At 30.4% G+C, this 10,772-nt stretch overlaps 1 protein-coding gene across 1 annotated transcript; it reads left to right on the top strand.

The window, feature by feature from the left end:
• The first annotated feature begins 653 nt into the window (after positions 1-653).
• Positions 654-7,015, top strand: LOC109796302 (transcription repressor KAN1-like). Its single transcript, XM_020355989.3, is given in 6 exon segments — positions 654-2,305; positions 2,550-2,626; positions 3,140-3,185; positions 3,598-3,751; positions 6,378-6,548; positions 6,550-7,015. Coding segments are annotated over 6 exon segments (1,557 nt in total). The 5' UTR covers positions 654-1,317; the 3' UTR covers positions 6,671-7,015.
• The last annotated feature ends 3,757 nt before the right edge of the window (positions 7,016-10,772 follow it).

Below are 10,772 nucleotides of genomic sequence, written 5' to 3'. Positions count from 1 at the left end.
AACTATTAAAAAAAATTAAAGTGAAAAATTACAGAAATTCAAGTCTAAAAACATATTTAATGATTTCTGTTCTGAATTCTGATGTCTTTATACTCTTTATAAAAATATCATCCAATTAAAAATATTTTTTAATAAAAATTTAAAACAATTATAATAAAACAAAAAAAATCAAATAATAATTTATAATTGAATGTAAATATAAGGGGAATGTATATGTTATTTATTTGTTCTAAAATACAAAGCATTAAATGAAGATGAAGGAATAAAGTTTATTGACTAACCCATTTGTAATTTTTTTTTAACATTTCAAACTTTTTGAATCAATAAGAAATAGTAAAGTCAGAATGGAAACCTAGCTCCTGTAGTCTTTAATGTCCCACACAAATGAAATGCATATTAAACTGAAGAACACGTGTTTATGAAATTTGGGGTTCCTTTCATCTAAACCAACCATACATATATATCTTGATCACGTCAATTTCATTTTTAGCTTGGATGCTTGCGCCTATAACATGTATTAAATTGAAGAAATTCCGCATATGTAGTCTTCTTATCCTCTAATGTCTCATTTGTAAATATTTAAAATTAAAATTCCTTCAACACATTAAAAAAAAAAATGTTTGTGTATCATACGTCTCACTAGTGTCATTTTCCGAGATATACTCTCGAGGAAAACAAAATGCAAATCCACCTGTTTTTCTTTTCCATGCCTTTCTGGTAATCTTTTCCATTTTTCTTTTCTTCCATGAATTCTTTAAAATTAAAAAAATAAAATAAAATAAAATAAAATAAAAATTCTCTTCTCATCTCTCCACTGTTAGCTGAACATCACTGCTTCCTATCTCTTCCTATCTATCTGTCTCTCTCTTTCTTTCTTTCTTTCTCTCTCTACCGTCCTCTCTTCCGCTTTCTCTTGAGTATGTCTGTTTTTGTTTACTAAAGATTGCTATCATTCATTCTTCCTTTTCTTGTTAGCTTTCTCTCTCTCTTCTTCTCTTCTTGTTGTTATTGTTTTTGTTGCTTTGAAAAGCACACAAAGTTTTCTTCGCAGATAGCAAGAGTTAGCTTTCCAGATTCTTTCCCGGGGAAAGCCTAAAAAGAGCAAAGGAAGAATTGATTTCATTGTGTATGTGTTGAAGGCACAGCTGAGGAAGAACAAAACAAAAGGATTACACAGTTCCTTGCCTGTGAATATTGCACTTTAATTGTTTTGTCTCAAAATCTGATTTTAATAAAGGAAAAGAACCTATCTCACTCTCTACCCTTTACTCTCATATATATTCTCTAACCATCAAGCTATATACCCTTCTAAAGAAGATGCCCTTGGAGGGGATTTTCATTGAACCCACTTCAACTTCTTCTACACCTGATCTTTCCCTTCACATAAGTCCACCAAGCACTTCCTCTTCCTCTTCTCTGATTTGCAGCACATCTGGTGGAACCGCCATTAATTATGAGCCACACAATTCAACAAGCGCAAATTTCTCTTCTCAAGCTCACACTGAGCTTTCTCTTGGAAGGAATTTCAGTGGTGGAGGAAGAGGAGGAGGAGGTCTTGAAGAACCACCACCACCGCCACCACCACACAACAACAACAACAACCCTTATTATCAAACCCAACAGGCCCATTTCCATCATCTTCATCACCATTCTAACACTAGTATTGCTTCAAAAGCAGCAGCAGCAACAACAACAAACACTTCTACAAGCTCCTCCACTCATTTGAATCACATAAACTATGGGGTTTCTTTGCTTGATGTGTCATCGGAAGGATTGAGGCCAATCAAGGGGATTCCGGTGTATCACAACCGTTCATTCCCTTTCTTGCCCATGGAACATACAAGAGACAAGGATCATCAAGCCAAAATGTGTTTATATCATCACATGCCTACATATCCCTCTTTGTCCTCCTCTTGTTCTCCTCTTTCTTCTTCTTCTCCTTCTTCTTCTCCTGCACCCTACTTCGCTGCGGCCGCTGCAGCAGGAGGTCTGGATCCCATGTCCTATTTGAACTCAGCAGGATCTGTCGCCGCGGCCGCAGCGTATAGGGCCGCCGCAGCCACAAGGTTTAATGGAATTTCCGGTGAGCCTTTCAAATCTCATCATCCATTGCACCATCATCATTCATCATCACACTATGGGGTTGGACTTGGACCCTCTCACGAAGCCTCTTCAGGGTTGATGAGATCAAGGTTTCTGCCTAAGTTGCCAACCAAGAGAAGCATGAGAGCACCAAGAATGCGGTGGACAAGCACACTACACGCTCGATTTGTTCATGCCGTGGAGCTTCTCGGTGGCCATGAAAGTAAAGATAAATTATTTATCTTTTTCCCCCAACTTTTTTCCACTGTTTTCTTCTTTCAAATTTCGGTCCCTTCTTTTTTAATTTTTTTTTTCTTTTCAAACTTGACTTTAGTTTATACAATATCTTCTTTTCTTGTAATGAAAGAATGTGCATTAGACTGTTAGGTAGGTTTCTTTTTTGTTTTTCTTCTTCATGTTTTCCTCTTTTAGGCTTTTGGCTAATGTATTTAGATGATGAATTTTAGGAGCTACACCAAAGTCAGTTCTTGAGCTCATGGATGTGAAGGATCTCACATTAGCTCATGTCAAAAGCCATTTGCAGGTATGTTTGGTTTTTCTCTCTCTCTTGTGTGTGTGGGGGGCGGTTTATTTTGGTCTCTCCAAACGGCACATTAGTCGATGAAGAAAAGCAGTGAATGTAAGAGTGGATGAATTTAAAGACTGTAGTGAGCAGCTAAGTAGGAGCCTTTATCGTCTGAAACGACCAGACACACACAGCTTCTGATTATAGAGAGAGAGAACAGACAAAAAAAAGTCATCATTTTCCAATAATACACCTCTCATTACCTCCTTATTATCAAACATCAACCTCGTGATTAATGAGACAATCCAGACGCTATAGTAACATATAAGAGAGAGAGAGAGAAAGACAATGGAAGGGGATCTAAATGGGATTCAACAGCTATTTTATTATTTTTCTTCAATTTATTCCATGAAAAATTAATATCTATATATATGTATATAGTATATATATACTGTGTCTGTACTTGTTGTATTTTCACTTTAAACTAAAGTGTGGAAATGAAAATGCCTTGTTTTTGTGATTTCTTCCCAGATGTATCGAACGGTTAAGACCACTGATAAGCCTGCTGCTTCTTCAGGTAATTCGTGTTGCTCAACTTTCAACCAGTTTTTTTTTCCTCTCTTTTTTGAGCAGTCTTATATCTTTTGTTTTTTTTGCACAAATATATGTTTTGGTTTTATGTAAAACTAAATAAATGAAAATGCCACTTACCTTGTTCTTTTCAGTCATTTTTTTACAGCTACTTTTTTGTTTTTTACCGCAAGTATTCCCTTTTTTTCTGTTGTTTCTTACCCTTAAGCTCTATGCGAACCTTTCAAGGCTTTTCACTAAGATATATATGAGATAGCCAATACATAACACTCCCCACATTGCTCCAAAACAAATTATATAAAAATTATGAAAATGCGTGCATGCATGCATACATATATTAATATATACAACCATGTTGGAATTTAAAATCTGAATGATCATTGTTTTTATTGCTATAGGCCTTTCAGATGGATCCGGAGAAGATGACATGTCTCCAATAGGAAGCAGTGGTGGTGTGCGTCAATTTTCAGACCAAAGAGGCCTTTCGGATCGACCAGTGCAACAAGATATGGATTACTCTTCGGCCAACACTCTATGGAGTAACTCCTCAAGGTAACATATTGGCATTAGATTCCATATATAATCTACACGTTGTTTCATATGTTTTGTGTGCATATATAGACGTAAAATATTTAATATTTATTTTGGGACGCTGCGTTACTTGATTTGCTTTTGCTTTTGCATGGTATCTCATAGAAATCAACGCATACCCACGTCCACCACACTCTTTTTTATGAAGAATAAAAAGGGTTCTTGTTACAGCTTTTGCTTTACTTGGGTTTGATTTCCTTCTTTCTTTTGTTTCCTTTATATATTTGTACCTTGGTTAATTTTTTTGCCTTAGAGATGTGTAGCAATGTCAAAAGAAAGCTACAAGACATAATCCAACGTTAATTAGGATAAAAGGAAAGCAACCCGCAGCTTCTCAATCGCTTTTCTTTTTGCCCCCTCTCTTTTCTGCCTTTAGAAGTGTGTATGAGTGTGTGTGTCCTATTACTACCTAGTAACTATTCTCAATGAATATTTGGTTTCAATTATTGAATGTTGTGAAAACTATAGTTGTTGTTCTCAGCATAAAACACAAATGGTTAAATCCTTCTTATTGAGTGTGTCTTCCTTCAAGATTATTACTACTTAACAATGTATTTTGAAATATATAATATAGTGAGGGAAAGTGTGCATCTACTTAAGTTTTTTCTTGAAATGGTGTTTCTTTGCTTTTATCTTGAAGATGTCGCGACAAAAAATGATGGATAAATTCTCATCCAATGTAAAACTACTCATTGCACAAATTATATTAGAATAATTAAGTGACGAGCATGACAAGGGAAACATGCATACACATGTACACTAGTTCATATCCCCCCTCCCCAAAAAAGAAAAAAGAACAAAAGACAGATTTATGCTCCAAGGGGATGAATTGCCTCTTTTGCAAGTAAAGATAGCTGGTAACTTTTTTTGTTTTTTGGAAGGGGAGAGGGTGTCTTTCAGCGGGTTTATCTATAAATCTTCCTAATTGTTTACTACTTTTGACATTCTCTTGAACAATCTATATTCATGCGTCTTCGTAATCATGATCTTCTAAAAATTTAGAGGCCTCTCTCATTCGGTTTCAGGGTTTACTCAAACCATTTCTTGTTGAATTAGTAAAGTTAAACTAATGGTCTAATAATTTCACTAAATAAACGTCATGTTTGATCATTGCAAACGGCACATAATTGTAAGTTATAATGGAGATATATTGTACGTATAACTGACAGTTAGCATGTGCCTAGCCTGACCACATCAATATAAGTCCTTTATTGTTCCTTTTATATAGCGCGTGGGAATATTGACAGTACTCGTAAAAAAAGCTATATAAAATATAGTTTACACAAAGAAAATTAATTTAACAACCAAAATTTTTAAGTTGGTTTGATGAAGTTATTTATTCTCTTCTTTTCTTCATCCAATATTTTGATGTTTATACATGGCATATCAAATAATTAATCATATATGCATTTCCCAACAAATAACTGGTTAATAAAAGTAGAAGACAATGCATAGTAGGTCATAGATAGTTTCATATAAAAAAGGCAAAATTAAAATTTTCTCCACTTAAGTAAGACACTTTTTTGAATTTATATATGCATGTAATGTGATTCCATCTTTGAAATTATAGACAATAGAGCTAAATTAGTTTTTCTCCTCCAGGTCTTGATATCTTAACTACCTCTGAGATAAAGTAACAATATTTCAAGCTCTACATTAAATATATGGAAGATATTTCGTGACAGTGATTAGACAACATATATATATCTTTTTTAATGCCGTGTTGACTGATATGCCGATGCTATGATCAATTATTGTTTTGATACTTTTACAATACATTTCATGTAATTCATTAAAGTAGTTTTGGGTTTGCTGATTAAGAATGAAAATGAACCGAAAGCTTCATGTATGTTTCACCAAGCACACAGTGAAGAGTATCAATTAGTGGTTGGTTCAACTGATACATATCTGATTCTCCTTAAACAAGTTCTTAAGTTTGGAGCACGAATAAGATTATTTCCTGTAGAGAATATCTAAAACAAAATCAGCAAGTACACACAGAAACACAATAGAGTGGATTCAACCCAGAAAACTTTGAGCTATTCAAGTCCAAGCTTTTTCACACTATTGCACGACCATAATGATAGTGCTTTGGTGTTACAATTCATTTGGGACATATGAATATATGATATATTAGTTTCTTCAACCAGAATGGAAATTTCCACTCCTACCGACTATGTCCTACCTTAAGTATACCAAAATATATATTTTGTATTCCCTGCACACCAAGCTCAGCTGCTCCAGAAAGGGCATTTATTATGAATTGACTGAAATCGCTTTTCCCGTAGTTCTTTGTTGTATGATTTTGGAATGAAAATTAGAGTATATGTTCGGATGCAAATTTAAAAGGATTTTTTTGAGAATTTTGTTATTGAAAATAAATAGTTTTTTTAAATTTGTTTTTTTAAAAAATTCTTCTAAATTTATATCCAAACATGATCTCAGTCTAATTCGATACAAAGCATACATGTGGTGAAGTTTTGCAACGCATTGCTATTCAACAGATGATGATTTGGTATCTTTAGAAGCAATGGAACTAATGCAGTTTCTTTTTAATTGCTTGCTTGATCCTAATGAAATTGATCAGCAATAGAGAACCATGGCCACAAAATAGCTCTAACGACATAGATGGTTTCAGACCCCCCATCTTCCACTCACAACCAATATCAGGAGGGCATCAAATTCAGGTACTAACATTGGTTAAAGTTTGTTTGTTGTTATCACTTCATATCTCATTCATGAATCGATCATTTCCCTTGCCAGGAGTGTGATTCAAACCAACTGAAGAACAGCTTGTCAGGATCAAATATAGAGTGCAAGAACCCAAGCTTGGAGTTCACATTAGGCATACCAGATTGGAATGGCAAAGGAAAAGCCTAATTTTCATTGGTTCCCTTCTTGTCTCTAGCTAGTTTGATTTAGTTTAATTACAACCCACGGTGACAATGACAACTTCATCATCTTTTCTGAAATAGAGAGGTGGTATTATATAAATATATTCAAGCAGAAGAAGAAAAAGCCCTATATATAGTTCTACTATAAGTTCCTTTCGGAAGCTTTTCTGAGTTCATGAACAATTTTGTTTAGCCCTTTTCTTGTATTTATATTTTATTTATTGGTGAGGAGAAGGTACAGGAAGAAACTGATGTAGCTGCAAATGCAGAAGAACAATGAAGAGAGATAGAGAGGAAGGGGGAAGAAAATAGAAAACTTATTTTGATTAAACCTAGCCACTTGTCCTTTTCTTTTTCTCTTACTCTATTTCATTTTTTTTTTCTTCTACATATACATATACTCCTTAAAGATGGCCTAATGTATTAAATAGAGTACTTAGGTTTATATACGAAGAGACCCTAACCGTTTTACGTGGGAAGAGAATCATGAACGCGCGATTTAAACTTTATTTAATTCCAAAAATCCACGTGTCAAATAATCAAATAATGAATCATTAATTTTTTTTTTTGGGTGTACTTAATTAAGTTAATATTTAAATAGTCAAAAAGTAAAGAAAACAGTTTAAAATAGATTTAATTAAATTATACTTTTCAACTCTCTATTTTTATTAATCTGTAATTTTTTATTATTTTATTTTAAAATAAAAAATATTTAATTTTTTTTAATTTTTAAAAATAAAATTTTGGACCTCTTATTACTTTAACATCTATTAACCATTAAATTTTATCATTTACTCATACTTAATTCTTAAGACACTTAATAATATGATATTTAAAAATAAAAAATTTAAAAATATAAATAAGTTTTATTAATAAAATAAATATCAACCATACGATTAAAATATATACAAACAATTTTTTTTATATTATTTTTTAGTTTTATCTTTATATATCACCTACTTAAATATCGCATCGATTAAATAGTGACAAGCTTTTTCATATTTTTATGTTTCATATATATATATATATATATATATATATATATATATATATATATATATATATATATATATATATATATATATATATATATATGTGTGTGTGTGAAGTATATATACTGATTACCGAAATAATTTTAAACTAAAAAGTTATTGTAAGTGTGGTGAAAAAAAAATTCATAATTAAGCACGTGAAGAAGTGTAGATCAATGAAGAAATATTAATTGTCGTGGCAAGTAAAGATAGGTAGGACACTGTACTTGTTGAGATAATTTTTTGCCATATACATACTTATAGGAGGAGAAATTAAGAAGAAAAAAAATAAATATATGTTTTTTGAAAACTAAATTTAATTCGTGTAAGGAATAGAATTTAAGGTGTTGGGATAAAATAATGCGTAGGTTACTAGGATGAAAGATGTTCTAAATGTTCTTATCTTTGTATCTGTCCTTTCATATAGTATTATTAATATATATTTTCTTTGCTGATAAAAAAAATAAATTTAATTCGTGTATAAGTTAATTTGTAAGAATCTTTTTAAAAAAATATATTTTAACTTATGTATAAGTTAATAGAGATTTTTTATATATATTTATTTTTCTTATCATGTTCTTCTTCTATAATTAAGTACTTATAATTTTTTTTATTCAAATGAACTCTGTATATATATAATAACAATAATAAGAAGAAGGAAGATAAAATTCAACTAATAGCGTAGATGGAATAGGAAAATAAAGAGGTCAATAATTCTATTTCATCAAATTTAAAAATGAGGTAAAAAAGCTTTTTTTTTTTTTTTTTGTGGTCCTAAAAATATGGAAGATAGAAAAAGAGTTAGGAGTGATTAATGTTGAGTATGAAAATGAAGTTATAAGAAACCTTGTGAATACGTCATCAATTTGATCTTTTAAGTATTATTAAATAATAAAATTATATAAATAATTCCTAAAATATTAAAAACTCATCGATTTTTCCCAACATTTATATAATTTATTAATATTGAGAGACTAATTTGATAAAAACAAATTTCAATACTTGATTCACATATAATAACTATTTTTTTATAAACATAATTTATGCTATATTTTTAAGTTAATAATTAAGAATTAATTTGCATCTGTAGATTGTATCTTCTGCTAATAATGGTTTATTGGAAACGTTGACATGGAAAACAAGAGATAAAGCTTAATTTTTTTTTGAAGAAACAAAGATAGGAAGAGAAGAAAATTGGTGGAAGGAAGTTTGATGAATCAAAATTGAGGACCTCTCAAAAAAAAAAAAAAGAATCAAAATTGAGGTAGCAACCTTATATATTAGGGGGCTAAGGGAGCATTAAGGAAAAATAAACCAAGATAGATTATTTTTTACGTGTTTATAGGAATTCAAGTTTGAGATTGATGATTTTAAATTATGTGAGATATGGATAGACAGAATTCGCATCGGTTAGTGTTAACTATACCAAGGGATCATGTCAGCTAGTATAATAAGTACTTGTAAGAAGTATCATGATCACACTAATATAACATTATATTTGATATCGGTTTGGAATACGTATGTTATGCATGCAGTTTTAGAACAATTTTTAAGAATTTGGAAAGCGTATCAAAATTGACAAGTAGTAAAATGGACATATTACTATAAGTATCGAATCTCCAAAAACTTACGTCATTAACATTCACTCAAATTCAATTTTATGCTAAATAACAAAAAGGGATATTTAGAAATTATTTGAAACAATAAAAGACTTAATTTTTAAGGAAAACAATAAAGTTGTAATTTTAGGATTTTTCCAATTTATCAGAAATTTTAAGAAAAATAGTTTTGATTTAATTATAATAAAGAACTTGAGGTTTCTATAAAAAAAATTGTAAAAAAAAAAAAAAGAAAAGTTGAGAATGTACTAGACAATTGAATATTAATTAGGTTCCAATTTGTGTTAATCCATCGAATTCTTTACAAAATTTAAGAAAGTAATTTTCACTAAAATTAAAGGTCAAAATTCTGGCTAATAAATATTACACTATCTCTATCAATAAATTTTACTAGGTTTCTTTTATGATTTGTTATTTTAAAAGTATTTGTAATAACATTAATCTCAAGAAATTAGATGATAAGTGATAAGTCAAAACATTAAGAGAAAGAAAGAGAAACAATTAATTGAATCTTAATAATAGAAAAACACATGGTTTCAAGTTAATTAGCTACATTAACACCCAATAATTAGGCGCTCATGGTTATGGTAGAACAAAATTTGGATGAAAAGAATAGGATGAACATAGAAAATGTAAAGGTTGCTCTATATGTTGTCACTTTTCCTAAAGTGGATTAGGTTAGTGTACATGACAATAGGTTAAAATTACAAATATGACTTTTATATGTTAGAAATAATGATAAGTCACATCAATTTCGTGCTTAAGGACAATATATATTAGTTTGCTTAAACAAACTTTCTTCAAGTAGGGTGTGTCATTGGTGCGTATAAACGAGTATGTTGTATTAATGTAATTATGGTCATTGAGTGCATAATTCCCCTTCTTAACTAGGGATAACAAGTAAATTCGTATCCATTGATAATGTTCGAATCTATTCCAACTGTTAAGAGTTAGTTATCAAGACTAATATCCTACCAAATATTCTCTTAGTATTATTATGCAATTTCCTATATCCTACCAAATATTCTCTTATTATTATTAGTTTTACATTGTAATCTCTTTCCCTTAAATTATATTGTTTGCCTCACACAAATTGTGGTGAGAATTATCACATCTTACACCAACTTTGATAGGGAATACCCACTTTGACCAAATATAGGTATAGATAATATCCGATTCATTAAACCAGGTATGATAACGGGATGAGTATATATATACCCGTCCTGTACCTATGCTCGTGTCTGTACTCGCTTAAAATTTATAAATATTTAATTTATTTTTTTAGAATTTACTTAAAATTTATGTAATATCTTACAATATTTTTTATTTATGACAGATAAAGTTTAATTAATATAATTTTATAATATTTATTTTATGTTGAAAATTTTATTATATATATATATATATATATTAAAAAAATTAAATTTAATTAATTTTT

This window comes from Cajanus cajan, chromosome 3 (genome assembly GCF_000230855.2).
Source record: "Cajanus cajan strain Asha chromosome 3, NIPB_CcT2T_4, whole genome shotgun sequence".
NCBI classification, from domain to species: Eukaryota; Viridiplantae; Streptophyta; class Magnoliopsida; order Fabales; family Fabaceae; genus Cajanus; species Cajanus cajan.
Note: the sequence above shows the minus strand (reverse complement) of the source record. Positions and strands in the feature narration are given on the sequence as shown.